This window comes from Azolla caroliniana, unplaced genomic scaffold (assembly GCF_043228905.1).
Source record: "Azolla caroliniana isolate FFs.n. ecotype wild unplaced genomic scaffold, voAzoCaro1.0.p SCAF_10, whole genome shotgun sequence".
In the NCBI taxonomy this organism is placed as follows: Eukaryota; Viridiplantae; Streptophyta; class Polypodiopsida; order Salviniales; family Salviniaceae; genus Azolla; species Azolla caroliniana.
Genome location: NW_028230445.1, coordinates 20,872,861 through 20,897,613, shown reverse-complemented (window position 1 = coordinate 20,897,613; position 24,753 = coordinate 20,872,861). Strand labels below are relative to the sequence as shown.

The 24,753-nt window shown below is 42.4% G+C and overlaps 1 protein-coding gene and 2 non-coding genes across 3 annotated transcripts; 2 read left to right on the top strand and 1 right to left on the bottom strand.

The window, feature by feature from the left end:
- The first annotated feature begins 18,465 nt into the window (after window positions 1-18,465).
- LOC147859530 (glucan endo-1,3-beta-glucosidase 5-like) lies at window positions 18,466-21,356 on the top strand. Its single transcript, XM_087325953.1, has 2 exons — window positions 18,466-18,926; window positions 19,966-21,356. The coding sequence occupies exons 1-2, from the start codon at window positions 18,559-18,561 to the stop codon at window positions 21,122-21,124; spliced, it is 1,527 nt and encodes a 508-aa protein (XP_087182079.1). The 5' UTR covers window positions 18,466-18,558; the 3' UTR covers window positions 21,125-21,356.
- Window positions 21,357-22,234: 878 nt separating this feature from the next.
- Window positions 22,235-22,319, bottom strand: TRNAM-CAU (transfer RNA methionine (anticodon CAU)). Its single transcript is given in 2 exon segments — window positions 22,235-22,270; window positions 22,282-22,319. It is a non-coding gene; the product is annotated as a tRNA-Met (tRNA).
- A 920-nt stretch (window positions 22,320-23,239) lies between these two features.
- Window positions 23,240-23,311, top strand: TRNAG-UCC (transfer RNA glycine (anticodon UCC)). Its single transcript has one exon. It is a non-coding gene; the product is annotated as a tRNA-Gly (tRNA).
- The last annotated feature ends 1,442 nt before the right edge of the window (window positions 23,312-24,753 follow it).

The following is a 24,753-nucleotide window of genomic DNA, read 5'->3' as shown; positions in this document are numbered from 1 at the left end:
GAAGTTGTTGTATAGATTCATGTCGATGAAGCACCGTATGTACGGCGTTGTCTTCATGTGCATCACCTCCCATATCGTGTCATCGATTTTGTCTGGTCTCTTGTCCCCGAACTGAACCGGCAACCAAAGATCTTTAACCACGAGCATGTCCCTCATCTTCGACTTCCACACTGAATAGTTGGAGCCGGTGAGCTTGAACATGCCTCCCAACGAATCGTCCATTTCTTTTTCTGTGTCGTTTCGCTTTGATACCAGATTGACGAGAAATGCGTGGATTAATCTCCGGCCACAACCGAAGCGTAGATCACTTGATGACAATCAAAACACAGACAAAATGGAATGGAGGTAAGTCGACAAAACAGAAAGAGTATACACAGGATATTCTCGTGGAAAACCCTGAGTGGGAAAAACCACGGGAGTCCACAGACTCCAAACTATCACTCTATAAAGTAATACAACAGGGAGCACAAAGCCAACAACTTCTGGCCCACAACTCCCTCTACATACAAAGCGATTCCGCAAGTCCAATCGTCATCATCTTATATGTGGATGACCTAGTCATTGGAGATGAGCATCTCGTCGAAATCAATAAGGTCAAATCCCTCATTTCCGACAAGTTCGAGATGACGGACATGAAGGACCTCCACTACTTCCTCGGCATCGAGGTAATTCGGACTCAACCCGAAATTATGATCTCTCAACGGCACTACATCCTCAACTTGTTATACAAGTTCGGGATGGTTGAGTGCAAATCCGCGGCAACCCCACTCGATCGCAATCTCAAACTGGATGCAAACTCCAACACCAAAGGGTGTGAGCCGACTCAATATCGGCAACTCATCGGGAGTCTCATCTACCTCACGATCACTCGACCCAATCTTAGTTATCCAGTCAGTCTCCTTAGCCAATTCATGCAAACACCGTGTGATACTCACTTGGAATGCGCTAAGCGAGTTCTACGATACGTGAGCGGCACAATGGATTGCGGCATCCTCTACAAGACCGCAATGCCAATACAACTCGAGGGGTACACAGACGCCGATTGGGCCGGCTACAAAGCCGATAGAAGATCAACCTCCGGATTTGTTTTCTTCCTCGGCAGCGGAGCAATATCCTAGAGCAGAAAAAAGCAACCAATCGTCACTCTTTCGAGCACAGAGGCGGAATATAAGGGCGCGGCAGTGGCCGCATGTGAAGTCGTATGGCTCAAAAGGATACTCAAGGATCTGGGTGTACCCATCAAGGATCCAACTTCCCTTTACTGCGAAAACATGGGCAGTATCTATCTGGCTCAGAACTCGGTGTTCCACGCGCGGACAAAGCACATCGAAGTGCACTATCACTTCATCCGAGAGTGTGTTGTCGTGAATAAAACCGGGCATAGGCGGAATCAGAGAAAAAGGCGCATGAACCGGCTCTTACATGGATGGGCACATGAATTGATATTTTGATATTTTGTACATGATTCATAAATGGATCGGCTGATGTAAATACTAAGTAGTACACATTTATTGAGGGATTGTGCATATCTCTGTCGAAAGGGACAGGGAATAAAGCGGGTTGACTAGGGAAAAGAGGCACCCCCTTTTGGGGAACTATTTAAGGAGAAGAGAGAAGGAGGAAAGGGGATCGCACGTTGGCGAGGACGAAGTGCTCCTACAGAACCGAGTGCCGAGCTCTCTCTCTCCTCCGATCGTCGTTCTCCGCAGGTGTCGGGATTTCGCTGCCTCTGCTTCGTGGACAGCCTGTGTGCTTCCAGCAGAGTCTCTCCCCTTCCCCCTTTCCCCTTTTGTTTCTTCGAGTCGTGTGACTGTCATCGGTGTGCGTGAGTAGGACCCCGTGTCGGGTCCTTTACCAGGTTGTCGGTTGTAAGCTATTGACTATAGTAATCAGACTCCTGTTTTCCTTGCTCTTAATCTCTCTCTGTGTACTTGCATCTCTCTCTCTCTCTCCTTGGTCCGAGACCCCCGTGGTCCCGCCTCTTTCTACACGCGCGCGCATAACAACGCGACATTATTTGGTGAACCCGACGTGAAAAGGCGGCAAAGGAGTCGCAAGATGAGGGGATCGAAGCTAGCAGAGGCAATGGCGGTAGCCGTCGACCGGCTGGTAAGCGCTCGCGAGGGGACGGGTACCCTCGACAGAGCCATCGAATCGATCGTCAGCACTATAGGTCGGTTCGGAGGGAAAGACGCCACAAGTTATTTGGAGGCTTATCGAGCCGAAATGATCATGAGGAATATCCCGGTGGACAAGCGGCTGTCCGGATTCCTTCGGGTGGTGACGCTGAGCATCCATGCGGAGGTGCTTGAGGTGTTGGCCGGATGCTAGACTTGGGAGGAGTTCGAGCTGCAGCTCCTTGAGCAGTGCGGGTTTGACAACTCGCTTCGATTGTCGAGGCGGAACTTCATGGCGTGGGTGGAAAGCCCCAGAAAAGGGAGGAACACGTCGGCGCTCTTCCAGGAGTTCGAAAAACGGTTCGCGCGGCTGTCGACATTGGACCGGACCGTGCTCGAAACGAGTTGAGTACTACTGTTTGTCAAGTCGGTGGATGCGCTCGACAGGGAAAAGGTGGGTCCCCTATTGGAAACGGACGAAGGGCTCACGGCAGACTAGGCCGTGGTAAAACGGGTCTACAACCGTTTCGACAAACGGCGCGATTGGAGCAACGGAAGCTCGTCGGGGTCAGGGCCGGTCCCGGGGAGGAGGGTCGAGGAGCCGGTATCGGTGCCAGCCAGTAGGAAGGAAGAGACCAGAATCTGGCTAGAGTCGGGGTCGGCATTGAATGACGTGGTTAGAGGCCCATCCGGAGGAGCGGCTTTGGAGGAGCTGACACAGATGGTGCACGACCTGCAGATCGCACAGGCCCGGAGAGACAACGGCAAACAACCTCGCGACCAGAGGCCGCCGGCTGGGCAGCGGTGCATGTGGTGTGACGCGATCGGTCACATTCGGAAGGATTGCACGGATTTCGACGACGCGCTCAGGACCAACGTGGTGTACCTCTGGAACGGGCGGGTGCACGCGAGCGAGACCCGGAGAGCCCTAGAACTAAATACAGGGCGCGGCGGAATGAAGAGGTTGATGGAAGAGGCCGCGGCACGGCACATTGAAGCCGTTAACTACTCAGTGTCGGCGGGAATTCGGGTCGGGGGAAACGAGTCCTGAAAGGTGAAGGACTCCGGATTCTAGCCGCTAGTGCTAGAAGGCTTCTCCGGAGTCCAGCTGAAGAAGGAAGAGGTGGACCGTGCGGAACAACGGGTCCAAGAGGTCACCAGATGGGACAATCTGGTCGAAGAGAAAACGGGCTTCGTAGAAGCCGCTTGCCAGAACTATGAGGTTCTGGTGGAAGACAAACGGGCAGGAAAGGCCGGGGGGGGTGGGTCCCCCGCAGAGGTATGAGACCCGGTTTGGACCGAAACCGACCAGTGCCGGCAACCCAGGTGCGCCGGACGGAAAGAAGCAGGCGGGGTTTCGGTTGAGCACCGAAATCGAAAGGACCACATACCTGCGAAAGGTCTTGGAGGAACGTATCCTCGACAACAAAGTGGAGTTGTCGCTGAGGGAAGTGCTCGAGATCGCCAAGAAGGAGTTCCACGACTCTATCGTAGACTTGGTGAAGAGGAAAAGGTTGTCGATAGAGCCAGAGCCGGAGAAGCTGGTGGAAGTGCGAACGACGCACATAGAGGATGCGGCCCTAGAAGACGAGTTGGTGGAAAGCCACTACGCGAAGCCACACTGGGCCAGGGCAACTACGGAAACCCCTGTGCGGATCGGCGACGTTCCGGAACCGGTGGTGGCCTTGGTAGACCGTGGATCCGAAATCAACCTGATGTCCATGGATTTCTACAATAGGGGTAAATGGCCGATCAACACCAAGCACGGGTGGAAGATACGCGCGGCGACGCGTGCTACGAAGGAGCTGCATGGGGCGTGCCCGAATATACGCGTAAAGGTCAGTGACGTCGAGATAGATCAACATTTCTTCGTGCAGGAAACATCCTCGCACCCGGTGATTCTCGGCGAACCATACACTACGACAGCACGCATGGAGACGAAAGTGTTGGACAACGGTTCGGCGTATGCGCGCGTCAAGAGCCAGGACGGTCGACATTCCGTCCAATTCATGATCGTATGACCAAACCATGAGAGGAATCACGAGATCCTCGGTGGCGGCAGCCGAGGGGATTTTTAGAGAGGGCTATCAAGGCATGGGGTCGCGGTAGTCCGGACGTACCGGAAGAACCCCACACGTGTACAGTAGATAGGAAGTTTTGGTTCTCCGAAAACGGAGGTTGTACTATAACCGACGTCAGCGGCCAGGAGAGGAAGCGAGCGGAGGAGCAGCTCAGGGGATGCGGAGTCCTCTTCCCCAACAAAGACATCAGCGGTGACGTGGAGGCGGTCTCTTTTGACGACACCTTGGGCGAACTGCGAAAGGTGATCGATGAAGACCTTAGAGAAGACCGGGCCGTTTCGGTAGGTTCAATGGGAATGTACGAAGTCATCGCGGACTTCGGGGAAAGGATCGGGTCGGATCATACGGCCCGCGTGGATACAAAGTACAAGATTGTGAACCGGAAGGTGAGGCCAGCAGCGGCACCCTTGCCGGAGGGCAGCGAGGAGCAGATAAAAGGGGTCGCGTCGGACCCGAGTCTACGGAATCCGGCTGGCATAGGGCACCGGTTCACCGACGTAACGCTACGGGACCTCAACGTTGGTGGGGGTGGCTTTCAACTGCCGGCGGAGGAGGACAGGTTTCGAAGAATGCTCAGAAGGCATGGGAAAGCCTTCGCGTTCTCGCCAGAGGAGATCGGGTGCGTGGACCCGACGATTGTCGAACTGATGGTGATCTTCACAGTACCGCATGTACCGTGGAATCTCAAACCAATTCCAGTGCCGAGAGCTCACATCCCGAAGTTGATGGAGCTTCTGAAGCAAAGGGTGGAGATGGGCATCCTCGAACCGTCGAGTGCCCCGTATTCGAATCGGTGGTTTACGGTGCCGAAGAAGAACGGCACGCTGCGCTTCATTCAGGACCTGCAACCAGTCAACAAGGTGACCATCCGTAACGCAGGAATCAGACCGACCATAGACGAGTTCGCGGAGGCCTTCGCCGGAAGGTCGATTTACTCTGTCAGTGATCTGTACTCGGGGTACGATCAGTTCCAACTAGCCGTGGAGAGCAGAGACATTACGACGATGTGGACTCCTCTCGGCCTAGTGCGGATGTGTACCCTACCACAAGGAGGGACGAACTCAGTGGCTCACATGGTGAACGCGATGAACAAAGTGCTCAGGGATTGTATCCCGGACATCACCATGCCATTCTTAGACGACATCCCGATCAGGGGATGCCCGATGGAGGAAAAGGACGAGGCAATCGGGTTGGACGGATGTCGGAATTTCGTGGCGACTCACATAGATGACTGCGAGAAGGTGTTGTAGAGACTAGAAGGCGCGAGGCTCACCTTCTCCAAGGAAAAATCGGCCTTCGGGCAATCAGAGATCATGGTCGTCGGGCACCTATGCGGACCATACGGTCGGAAACCGTCTCCGGCCAAGGTAGAAGCCATCTCCGCAATTAAGCATGACTGCAATTCGGTCACAGAGGTCCACAAATTCTTGGGAGCATGCGCGTTCTACCACATTTGGATCCCGGACTACGCACATGTCGCGGAACCCCTCTCCGGACTATTGAAAAAGGGGCGTAGCTTTGAGTGGAGGACGGAGCACACGGAGTCGGTACGGAGACTAAAGGAGGCGCTTACAGTAGCGTTGGCTCTCCGTAAAGTGGTTTACTGCAAGGATGTTCCCATTTGCGTGATGGTGGACACCAGCCCGACCGGGATCGGGTGGGTAATCAGTCAGGAGGACAAGGACGACGTACGATTCCCGATCCAGTTCGAGGCGAAGGTATTGAGCGAGCGGCAGCAAGGATACGCCCAAGTTAAGCGCGAGCTTTGGGGTGTCGTTTCGACAGTCAAGGCCGACAAGGACTATCTGATCGGGACGGAGGTGATCATCGAGATGGACTGCCTGCCGATACTCGGCATGGTTTCCGGATGGCGCGACGCCGGACCTAGCAATGCTCCGGTGGATAGCGTACATTAAGTTCCTGAACCCGGAGATACGGCACATCTCCGGAAAGGATAACGCCATGGCCGACATGCTTTCGAGAGCAAGGTTCAACGACGAAGACGGCATGGTTTCGAATGACGAAGAAGTCGGCGAAACTTCTTCGGGTCGGCTAACGTAGCGACGAGGGAAAGGGACACTCCGGCGCTTAACGAATTTGACGAAAGCAGGTATGACGGGGAGTGGGTCCAAATCGGGAGGTTCCTACGGACGATGACGCCGGACGCGGCATGGACGAGGGAAGAGGCGAGCCGGGTATGGAAGAAGGCGTACCGATTCTTCCTACGGGACAAGTGCATATGGAGGCACCCAAAGAAGAGAAACGGCATCCCGCTCCGAGTAGTGACAAAGAAAGAAGAACAGGAGGAACTACTGGCAGCATTTCACGAGAGTCCCTGGGCCGGGCACCGCAGAACGTGGGCCACGTTCGAGAAGCTAAAGGAGAAGTACTGGTGGTTGGGGTTGTACCAGGACGTGCGTCGGTTCGTAACGACTTGCAAAAGCTATCAGATGCACTCCATAGTCCGACACCGGGACGAGCTACACCCAACCTACCCGCCTACGATCCATTTCAAATGGATGGTGGACTTGGTGACGATGCCGATGGGAGTAGGATAGATGTTATACCTGGTGCTTGCACGGGAAGACTTAACGAACCAGGTGGAAGGCCGTGCACTACAGAGCAAGACAACCGCGGCGGTATGCCGGTTCCTAATCGAAGAAGTAGTGTGTCGGTACGGGTGCGTCGGGAGGATCGTGGCGGATCGGGGAGAGCTGGATGCGCAGGAAGCTGAGGAGTTGTTCGACCGGCTAGGGGTCAAACTCTCCCTCACTATGGCATACAATTCGGAGGCGAACGGGAAGGTAGAACGTGGGCACGGGCCGATCGTAAAAGCTTTGGTGCGTGCATGTGAAGGCCAAGTCGGGAATTGGCCGCGACTGCTACCTTATGCCTTGTGGGCGAACCGAACTACGCACAGTTCAGTAACCGGGTTCATGACGGCAGAGCTTATGTACGAACAGAGGCCGATCATGCCAACAGAGCGAACCATCTCCTCATGGGCCATGGTGGGCTGGAGAGATGAGATGAGCCGGGAGGAGTTGCTGGCGGCGCGGATTCGGCAACTCGAGCAGAGGCCGGAGGACGTGAAACGGGCGAAGGAAAAGTTGTGAGCGGCAAGGGAGCAGAACAAGACCCGCTTCAACCGAACGCACCGGTTGCGACCAAAGAAGATCGAGGAAGGCGATTGGGTCTTGGTATACGACAGCAGCCTCGACAATCAGCACAAGGCGGTGCGAAAGTTCGCTAAGAGATGGTTCGGGCCCTACACAGTGACGAGCGCGAACGACAACGACACGTACCACCTCACGGAGCTCGACGGGACACAGTTAGCGGTGCCGGTGGCCGGGAAGCGGATCAAAGCGTTCAAGAAGCTGTTCGAAGACAAGCCGGAGCCTGCGAGCGGGAGCGACAACGACGATCAATTTGGGCCCTGCGGAGAATCGGAGAACAACGAGTGAAGCCGGTTTTCTTCGGTATCTACCCGTCTCTGGCGTATGCCGATGGATGCACGGTTTGGTGGGGGTGGATGTTGTGAAGAAATCGGGCATAGGCGGAATCGGAGAAAAAGGCACATGAACCGGCTCTTACACGGATGGGCGCATGAATTGATATTTTGATATTTTGTACATGATTCATAAATGGATCGGCTGATGTAAATACTAAGTAGTACACATTTATTGAGGGATTGTGCATATCTCTGTCGAAAGGGACAGGGAATAAAGCGGTTTGACTAGGGAAAAGAGGCACCCCCTTTTGGGGAACTATTTAAGGAGAGGAGAGAAGGAGGAAAGGGGATCGCGCATTGGCAAGGACGAAGTGTTGCTGCAGAACCGAGTGTCGAGCTCTCTCTCTCCTCCGATCGTCGTTCTCCGCGGGTGTCGAGAGTTCGCTGCCTCTGCTTCGTGGACAACCCGTGTACTTCTAGCAGAGTCTCTCCCCTTCCCCCTTTCCCCTTTTGTTTCTTCGAGTTGTGTGACTGTCGTCGGTGTGCGTGAGTAGGACCCCATGTCGGGTCCATTACCGGGTTGCCAGTTGTAAGCTATTGACTATAGTAATCAGACTCCTATTTTCCTTGCTCTTAATCTCTCTCTATGTAGTTGCATCTCTCTCTCTCTCTCTCTCTCTCTCTCTCTCTCTCTCTCTCCCTCCTTGGTCCGAGACCCCCGTGGTCCCGCCTCTTTCTACACGTGCGCGTGTAACAACGCGACAACGTTCTAGCTAGCGATGTCGACCTACAACACATTAGCACCAATCTTCAAACAACTGACATCTTCACTAAAGCCTTAGGAGCTGACAAGCTATGGCAATTCATGACCGATCTCGGATTGACGATCCCTGACCTGCCAAGCTTGAGGGGGAGTATTGAAGACACTACGCAATAACGCGTAGATTCCGCAAATTGCGCACACTATGCAATAACGCGTTGATTCCGCAACCGCGCAACGAAGCCGCGAAGAGCTGATCTACTACGCAAAGCCGCGAAGAAAGACGCAAGCCGAAGAACAGACTTCGCAACTATGCACAACGCAAGCTGGAGCACGGATTCCGCAACTTCGCATAAATACGAGTCGACGCGGACTCCGGAACACAAGTCGAAGCGGATTTCGGATACCATCTAAAACTGACCCGACTTGAGCTTGAGGGGGCATGTTGAGAATCAAGCTCAACTCGGTCTAGTGTGTGAACTCACCTTAAGAGTGAATAGACACTCTAACGGTCAAGAGTCACCATTAAGTCACCACTTTGTATTCTAGCATTTAGTATGAGTCATAGAATCATATTCTATGACAAATAACTTATGAGCTTTCACATTCCCCATGCTCCATGAGTCTTGTAGTTAATGAAGAGAGAGGGTGACTATATAAAGCACCCTCCTCCCACCTTGTATTAAGTCGAGTCTATCTCCTTTGTTAATATACTTTTACCTTGCGTATTCTTTGTGTATTATTCCTTCTCTCTCTCTCTCTCTCATACACACACATAACTCACATCTCTTCCACTTCACAAGAATCATATCCGATTCTTTACAGTACATCATTGTCTCATTTGTAAAATTTTATAACTAATGGAAGCACTTTTATATAAGGTGACACGATAGAAGTTTGGGGATTTATAATTACATATTTTGATATTTAGGGACTATACACAAGATTATACACAACCTTTCAGATGTCTATTTAGGGACTATACACAAGATTATACACAACCTTTCAGATGTCTATTTAGGGACTATACACAAGATTATACACAACCTTTCAGATGTAAAAGGAAGTTGCTCAAAACCCACAAGAATAAACAATTATCTCCTTGATGAGAATGTGTCATGAGTGTAACTACAAATTCTTACAATTGCTCGATATCTAACTTTTCTTGAAATACAAATATCACTATTGGGAATGCTAAATTTGATGTAAGAAAAATACAAAATATTAGGACTCAAAATGCTCAAAATTTGACATTGGAAGAGAGTTTTTTACAAATTGGAGGTAATTATACATATTTTATCTCGAAGAAACAAAAGTCGTCATTCGGAGGTTGACCAATACTGCATGATCTCAAAATTTGCAAGTGGTTCTATAATACCTAACATCTAATCAAAGGGAAAAAGATAGCATTCCCTTGTAAGTGATTTGAAAATGAAGTCTCAAGTCACATAATTGGAAAGTTAAGTTAAAGATTGCCTTTAATTGATAGATAAAAATTGTGAATGGAAATGTTAATAGTTATTGACGTTGATGGAACCAATGCATGTCATAATTATTTGATGCTATATATGATTCATTTAATTGTCACATTGATTGTCGTTGACTATGGTGGGATGAACATAATCATGGGAGAGATTGGATGGACAATTGATGGCGATTGAATGTTAATGTAGATAAATCTAAGAAGTTCACTCGAGGGTTCTTAAAATATGTTCGAATTAATGCGATACTCCTTGTTGACCTCATGCCATCATCTCATTCTACTTGTTTAGCTTCATCAACAAAGGTTCTTTAGTATGTTCAATGTAAAAGAAATCGAGAACCGTTGGGGATCTTTGAATACGATGGTAAGCCTAGACATGCTCTTTCTCTATTGTCTGATGGTTAAAACTTATTATTTTTTCATAGATGCATAGTCATTGTTGCAAGTTTCAATCCTAGCCATATATTGTCCAAAAATGAAGTTTGTTTTCTCTATTTGTTTGTTGGAGAAAACACACTATCATATTAACAAATGTGTGTGAAAACAATATAATGGAACCACAATAGGCTCCCTTCTATTTTTTGATAAATAGTAACGTATTAATTACAAAAGTCACAAAATACCATATTCCATTGACTGGACTCACCACATTTGATGGTTTCATAACATCTCCTTTCTCCCTCTTATATCTTTCGTTTTTAGGTACTTTGCCTTAGTGGTAAGTTAATAAACTACTAATTCTAAGCACTTGGGTCAAGGCTCGACTATGCCGCCTTGTAAATGTCGCCTCAATTAATTTCTCGATGTTATTGTGGAATGTAGGGATTGAAGGCATGACCTTATTGTCTCCATTGGACATAGGAGTTGGCAACGGCTTGGTTCAAGCTTAAACCGAGTCATTCAACCATTTTTAAACGGTTCAGTTCAGCTCGGTTCAAGCTTGAGCTTCGTAAACCGGTTCGAGCTCGTTTAACAAGGCTCAAACAAAACCGAACTAGATTAGGCCAAACTAGCTCCTAAACTAGTTTAGAAAACAATTTGGTTCAAGTTTGAAAACTTCCAAATTGATTAAGGCTTAACCAATTTGGTTTCGACAAGGCCAATCTGGTTAAGCTGAAACCGAACCGTTGTCGATTCCTAGTTGGACAACCTTACCATCTCTCCCTCTCTCTCATCCCAATTATCATAGATGGTTTCCCATGAATGTTAATACAATAATATATATCAAGACACAAACAAACATATAGATATATTATTTAATTCTCTCTCTCTCTCTCTTTGTTTGGTGGAAACACACAATTATATTAAGAAATGTGTGTGAAAAACACTACTTACAAAGGGTGTCACAATGGAATATGATCACCCACTAACTACATGGGTAGTGGAATATGTTGAATTGCCAATAGGTAAGACAAACACTCCACTAAGGAAAGAATTTACACTTCTCCAATAAAAAAATTTGCCACATTAGTACTACCTTCAACTTTTCGTAGATATGCTTTCACTCCATGCCTACCATCAAATACAAAAGCATTGCACATATCCCAATTCTGACGCAATTCCCAATACCTCAAAAATAGAAACACGACCTCCATCTCTGATTTTGGGTCAACTTGTGTACATTGTGCAAATAGTCACTGTCTAAGCGTCAAATAACACCAATCCGCATAAGTTGTCTTCTATGTGCCCGACAATAGGAGGAAAGTGGCTACCATCATTAAGATGGGCCTTTATTCCGAATTTTCATTTGTTTAAAACAACCTTATCAAAAGATACGTTTTTTAATGGAATTCTCACAAGTTGGTCAGTTGTTAAAAAGTTTCTAATTCGGAAGGTGCCTTCGACAACAGATGACTTGTTGAGACAACCCTTGACCTGGAACTTTCTCTTTTCAGATTCAAGGGGTTTTCTACTTGGTAGCCGTCCTCGATTGAATTGGGCTTCTATGGATGCATCAATAGCAGGTAATGTTCTATCATGGGGATGTTATGTTATGAATCAACCATTACAATCTTTGTCGAGGCTTGCAGTTCGAGGAAGTGCCATTATGTGCAATGATATGCAAGTGGCATTGGGACAATTTATGGCTTCATGGTCACCCTCTAGCAATCAGATTTGGTTTGGTTATTTCTCTCCTTTAAAAGTTATTTTAGGAGCAAAAGTAATTAACACTACGGGTGATGCAATATACTTTAATGTGGATGATGATGGTAGGTTGTGGCATGTATTTTCTGAATCAGATGTGTGGATGTCCGCCAATGTTTCAACACTTCGAGTAGTTGCAAGAGTTGGAAAAAATGGTTCTTGGATCCACCCTCTCAAGAATGTTTACGGTGTTGTTCATTGTGGGTTTTTTTTTTAAAACCGCTTTATAATTTGGATTGGGATCCAGTTGATTATCAATGGAAAAAACCGAATGCTAATGGAAATAGTAAACACTTGGAGTTTTTCTAGTATTCAGTTAAGCTAGGTAGAAATTTATTATTGCAATCAAAGTATAAATGCCCTACTGCCATGAAGCATTGGACTACAAATTATGTGAATGCATTGTAACTTACAAAATTTTGGAAATGGTTGTGGAGTATGTAGTTGCCGAAAAAAGTGATTTGTTTTCATTGGTTGTTGATGCATTATGGTCTTCCTGTTGGTGATTGGTTGAGGCAAAATCAACAATATGCTTGTGGAATGCATTGTGGTGCATCAACGAAATCTATTTTGCATTTGTTTTGGTTATGTCCCAAAATCAAGCAATTATGGAGTAAGTTGTTTTTATTACTGAGACACCATTACGCTCGTTCTATCTTCTCATGGGGTGCAGTATTATGGGGTGTCCTTCATGGAGATGTTATGAAGTATGAAAGTATGCATGTTTCTCATGTTTTTCACTTTTCCAATGGGTACATTTATCTCACTTCATTTCCATCTTTTATTCCACGGTTTAGAACTAAAATTTTGGTTATTTGGCGTACTATTATGTCATTGGCTCTTTGGACAATATGGAAAATGAGATGCGATGTTGTTTTTAATAATGCTCACATACATCTCAGTACTATGCTTATTGAATTCTGGTTGTTATTTGTCCATACCATACGTGGACAATATGATGACCCGTAGGGTTCAATTGATGCTCAAAGGCAACGTCAAGTGGACTTTAAGAAACGGTGGCGAGGGCTTCACTTATTTTCAGATACGACTTCTAGTATGAAGTGGAATTATGCCATACCTTCTTTTTTATTAAATAGCTTGTAGATTGTGCTCCATTTTTTCCTTATATGATATCATCTATTTGATCAGATGTTGGTATTAGCTTTTGTATTACAATAAAGGTGTGATGAAATGTCTCCTTCTGTTTTCTATATGTACATTTCTCAAGTAATATACTAAGGTGTATCTTTCTTTTAAAAAAAAAATAATAATAAGACCAATCTGACAAGCAATCGATAATTATATAAAACGATGAGTGTTATCTTCCATTTGAACATCGCAAAAAAAAGAAACAATTGCCTATTGCTAGTCCGCCTCACTTTAGAGCTAGTCTCAAAGGCAAAACCCCCAATCAAAACTCTTTAATGAAGACCTTTGCTACAAGTAGCAATTTAGAATGGCAACCACGTTTTAAGATATGTCACCATCCATGATTACATGTATGTATTTTCCATTCATTTTAAGCCTTAAATGATATCCATCCAAGAGACTCAATGGAGCAATGATACAAAATATTAGTAGACAATGCCAATCAATCCACATTTGTTCTTTTGTTTTTTTTTTTCCAAAAAAAAACTCCTTCCATTAGTTATAAAATTTTACAAATGAGACGATTATGTACAAATCCCTGAAGGGACGCGATAGTTCCATCTTATGTGGATGCCCACTGACTCAAGAAAGGGAGAGGACAACCATTGTTGGATGAAGGCTATTCATTGTCTTTCAACTCCCTCACATTTGTTCTTTTGTTTGTAAAGGTAAAGGACCTTGCATCAATGCAATATTTTGTAGTTGTTGCCAGATAAACCCACAATTAAGCAGGATGCATAATAATTTATGCGCTTCAACAAACTGCAAAATTATTTGATATGGAGCCTCAACTATATCTCTTACCACTTTGACCCCCAAACGATTGAACTACAAATTCTCCTTTCCATGCCAACACAATAACAGAGAAGACACAAGTAACTCTTTTTGCAAATAATTACAATGCTCTCTAGTAGATGGTTTCCATACACATAACAAGAGTGGTTTCCATACATACGTCCAGTAATTGCCACAATGAAGCCTTAATTGTTGTCCTCCCATGTGTTAAACCCTTGTTCTCAATGACATATTGAATGATAGATATCCATGATTGTGAGTATGAACACATGTCTTGCAATAATGAAAATCTACAAGCCATCACATGCATAGATAAGTCCAATATTCTAGCTCCCCCAAGTGCTTAGTAGTCGTTAGATGATTCCATGCAAACCATGTTATTCCCGTTTTATCCCTCTTCATCCACAACAAATATCCAAGAGGTTGCAAATAAGAATGTAAAGCCTTCTTTGTCCATCCATTGCAACAATGGTGAGTAATTTATTATCATGGGTTCCATAATTATAAATTGTACAACCTTCAAGCGACATAAAATGGGTAAGATTGTGACTTCCAATACATGAACTTATCCCTTAACTTACTAGACATCCATTCACTCAATTGACCATTCGTAACATTTATTCCCAATGGATACCCCAAGTGTAAAAAAATAGAACCTTCCATAACCACGAATCTCTGACATCCTAAACATTCAAAATCCCTTTCAGTACATGATATTAGATTAGACTTCCTCCAATAATATGTAATCTAGACGCCAATGCAAATTGGTTCCATACAAGCATCCCCTTCTCAAGATTCTCTCATGAGGCTTGTAGAAAACATGAAAGAATCCTCTACCAAATCTTATGATACTAGTTGTCCTCTAGATGGGCAATGAAGACCCACAATGTCACCATTCATTCCAAGCCTCGATAACATCATTGACAAGAGATGAGTAACAATAACAAACAACAATGGGTCAAGGGTACATCCTTGAAGAACATATCCATCGTTAGGCATTACTCAAGACACTGCATCTTGTCCTAATGAAAATATGATACGAGACATACATGGCCCAAAGCCCATTGTATGCATTAACCCAAAAACAAAGGACCAATTAACATGATCATAAGCTTTCTCCAAATCTAATTGAACCACAATCAATTCTTGATGAGTGTGTCATGCATACTCCATGGCCATTTGACCATTCAACACATTCTGTAATATATTCCTACTTGCAATAAAAAACATATTAGTTGGGATGTACACATAGACTTTGGCAAATATACTTTTGTAATTTATTTGCGAAGATCTTTGTACATGTTTGACACAAGTTAGACATGAAATTTGAGAAAACTTTGGATATTTCAATACTTCAAATTTCACCATGTTTGACACAAGTTAGACGTTTAAATTAAGAGAACTAATAATCTTGACTAGATGAGTTCTGAATCAAATTCATCAATAAATATATTAACCTTTAGACTATATGCAAAATTAGAGATTTTAGCTTTAGATTCTCTCACTCAAATGCATCATTTCATTGTAGCTTTTCTTATGCATACTTGCATTATCGCATATATACATGTGTGTGTGTGTGTGTGTGTGTGTGTGTGTGTGTGTGTACAAGTGCATATACACACATACAATAAAGCTCTCCATAAATAGAAAAAAACATTCATGTTTTTAAATCCACGATTATTACATTTCTTCCGACAAAACATTGGCTTTGCAAATTTATTACGCTAATAATCAAGTAATACCTTTACTACAAAACATTGGCTTCACAAAATTGCAATCTCATATTCCACAAACAATAATTGAATAAGATGGCATGGCAGATTACACCTTGTAAAAGAAACTTTAACCATTTCGCACAATAATTAAATACTCAATCATACCATGATTCCAAAATTATGAATCTGAGAATAAAGAAGAGATACATGCTTGAAATATATTTGACAGATGTGACAATCTACAACATGAGTGCACGAAAGTTGGATTCTAAGAAACCATCAATACATGTTTTACGATGTTCTATCAAAAAGATAAATAAATCTATACAGTTCTCAAACTTGAGGTTCCATCACATCTTCGATTACCAAAAAATATATGAAATCACAAGTATTAACACGCTTATCCACTTTACATTCAAAGACCAATGCAACATGAATTCTGATTTGTTTTTCTTGTAAATGGGGTCATGAATTGATCTCGTACAACAAATGCAGGACCAACGAGAAGCTATAATATTCAGCAATAATAAAAACAAATGCTTTTACTATTATCTTGGGATACCCACGCTCTTTATGATAACTTTTCAAACTAGGGTTGCAAACAATAGACCAAAAACTAATCTTTGGAGGAATCTTCATTTCTTTTATGAATGAAAAAAATGTCAATTCATACTATAGTACCCAAAGATTGGCATCACGTGGATTATTGTTTGTTTATTTGTTGAGCTGGAAGGCATCCATAAAGCCTAATCATAACATTACCATATTTATAATGATCACCATCCATCTAATGGTAGTTACATTTTCTCTTTGTTAGTGAAATGGTTTAGAGATATCACAACATATTCTTTCTCTCGCATGGGGTTAAAGAACAAAACATTGGACTAATCCTAATGAAGTTAGATAGTCTCTTCCTCTTGCTTTGTCCATATCACGGTTGGGAGTCAACCTTATATCTTTAGATACACATAAATACCCTAGGTATACTTAGTTTCACTCTCAACCTATCTTCGATGATACTTAAGCATATCAACATCAAAAAACTTCCCAATATACTTGTGTTAGTGTTTCAACTTCACTCTCTTTTCACTGATGCATTATAGCATTGGTGGGAAACCTCAAAGTCATACGCAAACACATGCATCCCTCTCAGTGTGCATCACATTATTTTCACATGGAGTGATTTTACTATGGAGTGGTGAATCCCCTTCATAGGGAGGAGTCATGTGCAAGATGTCGTATTTATTCATTGCTGATGGTCAAATTTAGCTTCCTCGTGGATGATGATAACAATTCAGATTTTTAACTAATCTAATACTATGATATATCCATGGCGGATATGATTGTTCCAAAAGGAGTTTGGATCATGGTACCACATCATGCAGGATGAAGACCGAAAGTGTTTGGGATTCTTTTTTGCAAAGCATCAAAGACATATACAATGCCATATCAAAGGAAAGTGATGACCTCCCCACACTGATTGGAGGATAATAAGGCCGCCGACTTTAACTTCGCTTCCCCACATTCGACATAAACCATGCCCCACAATCCACTTAAAAGCCCAAAATAGAGCACATTGGAAACAAACAAAGCTCAATTGAAGGGATCACTTTGGTCAAGAGAGACAATGAATAAAGGAAGGACGTAGGATATGCTCGAGACCGCTGAGGAGAAAGAACGAGGCGGTTAGTTGCGCACCTCACAAATAGACGATCGAAAGGGGCTTCGAGTCCGAGATGTTAAAAAAGTGGAGAGTTCAAACAGGATTGATTGCCCAAACACAAAATAGACCAAGAGTCTGACATTCTTGTCAATTCGGACTTTGGATCACAGGGGTTTTTGATCCTTTCCATTTCTCGACGCTGTAGTGACCAACCTAATGGCCCAAAGCCTATAAGTGTGCACAATCACACACACACATACATACATACCTACACACACACACACACATACATACATACATACAAACATAGTACGTAAAATTTGTGTTCGTCTGCCATATCATTCGTTTTCCTACGTTGGAAAACGAACACGAATGATATTCAAATATTCGTGTGTTTTTTTTTTGTTTTTTCCCTCTTTTTCCCCCTTTTCCTTTGCACATCAACGTAACGTTACACTCTCCTCTCCTCTCTCCACCTAGCCTTGAATGATCTACTTACCAACGACATTCAGGTATATTTAGGGTTAATAATAGGGTTTAAAGTTTTGTAATGAAATTTCTGTAATTTCTGTAATGAAATTTCTGAAATTGCTGTAATGAAATTATTCTATAAAGCTTGTAATTGCTTTAAATTGTCTATAATTTCTATCATTTTGAAGTAATTCGTGTTGTAGTACAAAATTTATACACACAAAAATTACAATAAATAGATTTACGAAAAAAGCATATTGTTATTAAGAAGGTAATGTGTTTTTTTTTGCAATTTTTAAATTTTTTTTACCGTAAAATTTTTTTTTTACCTTATAGTAAATTATTTATCCAAAAATATCGTTCTTCAATGGTGTTTATCATTCTCGAATGATTGAATCATTCTCGAACACGAATGGTACGTATGGTTCATACTATGCGTACAAATACATACATACACACAAACAAACATACACACACACACACACACACACACACATACATACATACTGATACATACATACACACACACACACACATACATACATACTGATACACACACACACACACACACACACACACACACACACACACATACATAGATATATCCTTCTTCTTTATGGGGTTCATTTAGAGCAGATTCCCACCATTGTTACAAAGGCAGGGATCAGCTGCAGCAGTGCCACTTCTTCTTCTTCTTCTTCTTCTTCTTCTTCCTAAAACCTTCCGATCAGATGACCTCCCTCTCCCAGCCATGGCAAAACCTAAACCTAATAGCAATCCCAGCGCTTTACTTTTCCCTCTTCCTCTTCCTCTTCCTCCCTTCCTCCCTTGTTCTGTCCTTGGGTGTGAACTGGGGCATACAATCCTCTCACCCCCTCTCTCCCTCCATTGTTGTGAAGCTCCTGACCTCTAATGGCATCTCCAAGGTCAAGCTATTTGACCACAATACCTCGGTCCTCAGTGCTCTTGCTAACTCCAACATCGAGGTTATGGTGGGAATCCCTAACGATATGCTCTCTTCTCTTTCTCAGCAGTCTCAAGCTTCTGCTTGGGTTCAGGAATACATCGTTCCTTTCAAATCAAAGGGAGTCAACATCAAGTAAGAGTTTCTTCTTCTTCTTCTTCTTCGTGCTATTCTCATTGCTGCAGAGTTTTCACACAGATTGAATCTAGGGCAACGATATTTCTACTAAACATGTTCATCAGAATAAGGAGAAGTTATCATGATAAGATCAAAATCGTCCAAATAGTAGGCAATGGAAGTTTATAGATGTGTGAGAAATATTAGGGAAGATTTTCTGTGTTGAATTCCCTACATAATTTTCTCCACTTAAAATCAAACTGAGTGTTTGTTATCGCCACGAACTCCTTTTTAGATTAAAAAGATGCCTCCAAATGCAATGCTATGGCAGTTTATAGCTGTGTGAAAAACATTAGGGCGAAATTTCTTCTTTGAAATTCCTGACATGATTTTCTCTACTAAAGAAGTTTGGCACTAACAAGAGTTCATTTTTAGGGTTTAAAGATGGTAACGTAGTATTCCATTTTTGTAAGGATATCTTGGGAATTGATCCTAATCTGGATGCAAGGATACATTGGGAACTGTTCCTTATCTGTATGTAAGCATAGCTTCATCCATGTGAAGGATTTGTGGTTTGATCTCTGACTTTGTTGCACCATGCATATGATTATATAATGCTTTCCTCAAACTCATCTGGGAAAACATTTAGGGAGAAACTCAGAAATGCCCCATAGTTTTTCTTTATTTTCCCCTCATTTTTGCGCCATTTTCTCAAATGCCCTCAGTTAATTCTGTCTCGAGCGACTATATCTGCTATTTTAGCCAATGATATGATCGGTTCATTGCCTGATTCACATATGTGCGATCTGGGTGATTGTATGCTCAATTCATCCGCTTTTGTTTCTCTTTTTTCGGGGTTGACTACGGGCATTTGGGTAAGTAAAGGAAACATAGGGACTTTTGGAGAAATACAGAAGACTTTGGGTACTTCAGAGTTTTTCCCTCCCTTGTATAAGTCCATCAGGGTAATTCGACGGTCTGATCTCTAAGTAATCTGACACACACTTCATTGGACATATGGTTTTCTTATAATTAAGAGAGATTTTGAAATTTGCAGGTATGTAGCAGTTGGAAATGAACCATTTCTGAAGACCTATAATAATAGCTTCCTAAATGTGACATATCCTGCGCTCAAGAATGTCCAAACTGCGTTAAATTCAGCTAATCTTGGTAGTCAGATCAAAGCTACTGTTCCAATGAATGCCGATGTTATCTCATCGCGTGCTGTTCCTTCAGATTCTGTTTTTAGGTCAGATATATCAAGTCTGATGATCCAAATTGTATCGTGGCTAAGTCAAAATGGTGCCCCATTCACAATCAATATATATCCTTTCATAAGCTTGTATAACGATCTTCACTTCCCCACTGATTATGCATTCTTTGATGGATCAAAAAACCCTGTCGTTGATGGAATTTATACATATCAAAACGTATTCGATGCTAGCTACGATTCTTTAGTCTTTGTGTTGACTGCTGCTGGCTATGGTGGGATGAACATAATAGTGGGAGAGATTGGATGGCCAACTGATGGAGATGTGAATGCTAATCTAAGTAACGCTAGCAAGTTCAATCAGGGGTTCCTAAAACATGTTTCAACCAATGCGGGGACTCCTCGTCGACCTAATGTCGCCATCTCATTCTACTTGTTTAGCTTCATTGATGAAGACCTCAAGTCTGTTCAACCTGGGAATTTTGAGAGACATTGGGGAATCTTTGAGTATGATGGTAAGCCTAAATATGCTCTTTCTCTATTATCCAATGGTCAAGAGCTTGTTCAAGCATCGGGAGTCGAGTATATGACCCAGCAATGGTGTATATACAACCCAAATAGTAATGGTGATCCATCGAAGGTTGGGGAGAGTATTACCTATGCTTGTGAGAACTCGGATTGCACATCTCTTGGATATGGTTGTTCTTGTAATCCATACCTAGATGCTAAAGGGAATACATCATATGCTTTCAATCAGTACTTTCAAAGGCAGAACCAAGGGTTAGGAACATGTAGCTTCAATGGGCTTGGGCAGGTTGTTACAAAAAATCCGACAGTTGGAACTTGTGACTTCATGATCCAAATTGCAAGTAAATCAACTAGCGCATCGTCATCGTCATCATCTTCTTCGTCGTCGTCGTCCTCAGAATCTCGAAAGAGTTATCCGGCTATAATGATATTGGTTGCAATGATGTTCGTTGCCTTTTGCTTTCATTATCCAAATTGAATTACATAAATGATATGTGCCCAGATTTAAGGTCATCATTGTTTTGGCAGCTTAAACATGATGATGGGTTTCAGGAAATCTGCTGCTTTTTGCACATGACTAGGAAGAGTGCCTGAGTCCATGATGATGAGCAAGAGTGATGATATATTTAAGCTGAAGTTATCAATGGTTTAAAACTCTCCCAAATATTGAAGTCCAATCCCATTGAATGCAACTAGCTCATTTTCTTGCATTCCTTCAAGGCAATCAATTGTCTTTGTCATGTTTTTTTTCGAACATTTTATTTTTGCTTTATTTATCATTATACGGACTGTAAGGATTTGCAAGCGTGCTGATGTAAATACTATTTTGCCATCAAAAAGCTAATTACAGAAATGGAGATGATTGAATTGCACATTTTAATGAATCAGACTGTAGCTAAAGAGACATCATAGCTGCAATAAATTATAGTCAATGGTTATGTGTCAAGGTTGTTAAAAAATCTACACATGGCAAGACCCGGGTTCTTTGATTAAAAAAAAGTTTTATTGTTGCAAAAAGTTTTTAGAATTGAAAACAACAATATTTTGAGATGTGTGGAATTGGATTTCAATGAGGAATGGTTGTCGTAAACGACACATAGATGGGAAAATGGTGTTCATTTGTATAAAATCTACTCGTCCTACAAATGGCATAGGGAAAAACATAGGAAAAAGGAGGTGGAGAAAACCTTTTTAATTGCAAAAAGGATTGAAAACACAGCATTTTCATTGAGTCAAACCTACTTATAGGTCATTGCAAAATAAATTGCATACCTTCCACTACACAAAAACATAGGAACCAGAGGGGGAGCAAATTTTTGTAATAGAAAATTGCAAATGCTTTTTCATACCCTAACTAGTGGATGTACTACATATTGCAAACACTTTCATACCTAAGGTCTAATTGCTTAACAACTATTTCAATTTTGAATTCATGGTATAATTTCAATAAGAGAAACAGAATTGGGGTATTGTTTGGAAGAGAGTTGACTGCGGAGGTCGCCATATCTAGAGAGTGAAACGTCATAACTTAGAATAATGGTGTATAATTTCAATCGCTAAGCGGAATGTAGAGTAACGTAAAAGAATGTGGGGTGAGAGAGGCTCGAACTCTCGACCTCAGGATACCTCAGGAGCTATGAGACCTACGCGCTAGCCAACTGCGCCACCACCCCAATGATATCCAACTAGTGGACAAATATTTTATTACTATTAACATTTGAACATATATACACAACTTATGAATGGTAATAAATTTCGATAATCAAGTGAACATTTTCATAAAGTCGTGCATGGGACTACCAATGCTCAAGGAAACATTTATTATATAGTCATAGCGTGTTAAACATTTTGACCACTACTAACAATTGGACCAATGAGTGTTCTAATTGAGAACCTATGTGCTAGCTAGAATAGGGAAATATATACTTCTATAATGAGATGGGGCATGGGGGTATTTTTTTTATCATTCCCAAAATGTATAAAAAATAGGCATCATATAAGACCCACAAACACGCAAGACAATTTTGACATAAGACACATGTTGATAAACTTTTTGTACTTAAAATATGTTCATGTAGACTTCATAGTTCACCAAACATCAACAAACAACTCTTGGAGACGCATTAACATATCTAAATTTGTAGGGGGTCTACCTCCCCAAATTTGTAAACAACCAGAACTAATCACTTGGAAATTTGTTGAAGGCAAAACTGATCAAAATTCAAAGGTTTCCCACTTTCAAGTTTGAAGTCAAAGTGCATATTCCTTGAGTGTTCCTATCAATCTTGTAAGATTCTTGGGAAGGAGAGTTCATTATGTGTTCTCTAACCTCTACCAACCACCTTCTTGAGTTTTTCTTTACTCTCACATTTTGGACTTTCTTACTCCTACTATTTAGAGATTACTCTTCTCGACACTTATGTAAGTGAGCGTCCAGCTTAAACATAAGGACACAGGAAACATCCTCCCAAGACCCCTCTCTCAATTATCGTGGGGAAATTTAATGTTTGATACCACTTGGTGTTCTTCAATTGTAATAAATACTTTGGGTTTTACAGTATATTTAGTTATATAAACTAGCTTGATATTAATAGCGTTTGTAGTCCAACGGTTAGGATAATTGCCTTCCAAGCAATAGACCCGGGTTCGACTCCCGGCAGACGCAAAATTATTGTAATTTATTTTGTTCTTGACTTCACGTTTATGTTTTAAGTATGAAATATGTATAAACATGCAATGCAATCCTCAATGCCATCTATCTACATCTAGGTTTCCAAGAAGAAGTCGTGATATTAAGATTTGATGACATGTTGCTTCCAAACCCTTTTACATTATTAGCCAATGTCTTCCAATGTTTGTTTTGTAACATGTGTAACATGAATTGTTTCACGTGACAAATGCACAACCTTTTTATTCAACAAGGTTACATCGAATGGGGATTGATCATCATTTCCCATGCATTCATCCAACCATTGTTTGGCCTTTAATATAAAACTTGTGTCCTTGACAAATTGAGCAAGCAAACCATAATCACTAATCGTTCGCACCTACAATGTTTTTCTATTTGTTCTTTCTCTTAAGCAAAATCCTGAAATTTATCTCCTGCGCTGATTTGAACATTGTCTCAACTCTCAAAAAGGTCTAACCAACAACAACACAAAAGCTCCCAATGCCAAGGAACATGATAAGAACCATACAAAGGAACATAAAAAATGTGTTGTAAGGTTCTCAATTGTTAGCTCCCATCAATTTGGAACCAAATAAAAAATGTATTGTTTCTTAAGATTCCATGATGAAAGAAGTTCATGTGAACGAAGAATCACGATTCACAACACACATAGTCTGGGTAAATTAGAGTACTCGGCAATTAATTTGGACTCTCGTTCAAATTTTATTGTTCCATGTGAAGCCTCAAAATACGAGAGTGATGCGGTTGTCTATAGCTCTGTATAGCCAAGCCATTTTGAAGAATTCTTCAACCGCTCAAGAACAAGGTTGTACTTGACCCGTCAATAGTGTTTTGCTCGTGTCTTTCTCTAGGTTGGTGAACAAGGAGCTTGTATCTATTGATCCAAGCATTCACCGCATTTTAAAAATGTTGTCATATTAAAGGCATCAATCAGGCAACCCTAGTTATCAAGTAAGATAAGAGCAATTAGATAGTGATCAAGCAATAAATTAGTTGAGTAAATAACAAGCCAAACCACAAATAACGTGTTTATTCAGTTATTGCAATATAAATCAAGCAATCATATATCATTTCAAGTGTTTAAATATAACCTTTAATTAGGCACTAGTTGAACTAATTTCAATGCTTATTTATGTCTAAGTAAGGTTGTGTTAAAATTCAAGGGTGTTTCTTGAGGGTATCCTAATAACATGCAAATCCTTAACGATAATTTTCTAAAATTTTGAAGATGAGTATGTGTTAACCAATATATAGATGGTCATGTTTCTAGTACATGTTATATACGCATGATTCATGAGGAATTTTGGGGATCATGAAAGGGGTATGATTGTTGAAGAATATGTTGACTATAGATACATTTCATGTGCTTCTATTACATATAGATGTCCTAAGCATGCATAACTTAGTTTGGAATGCCA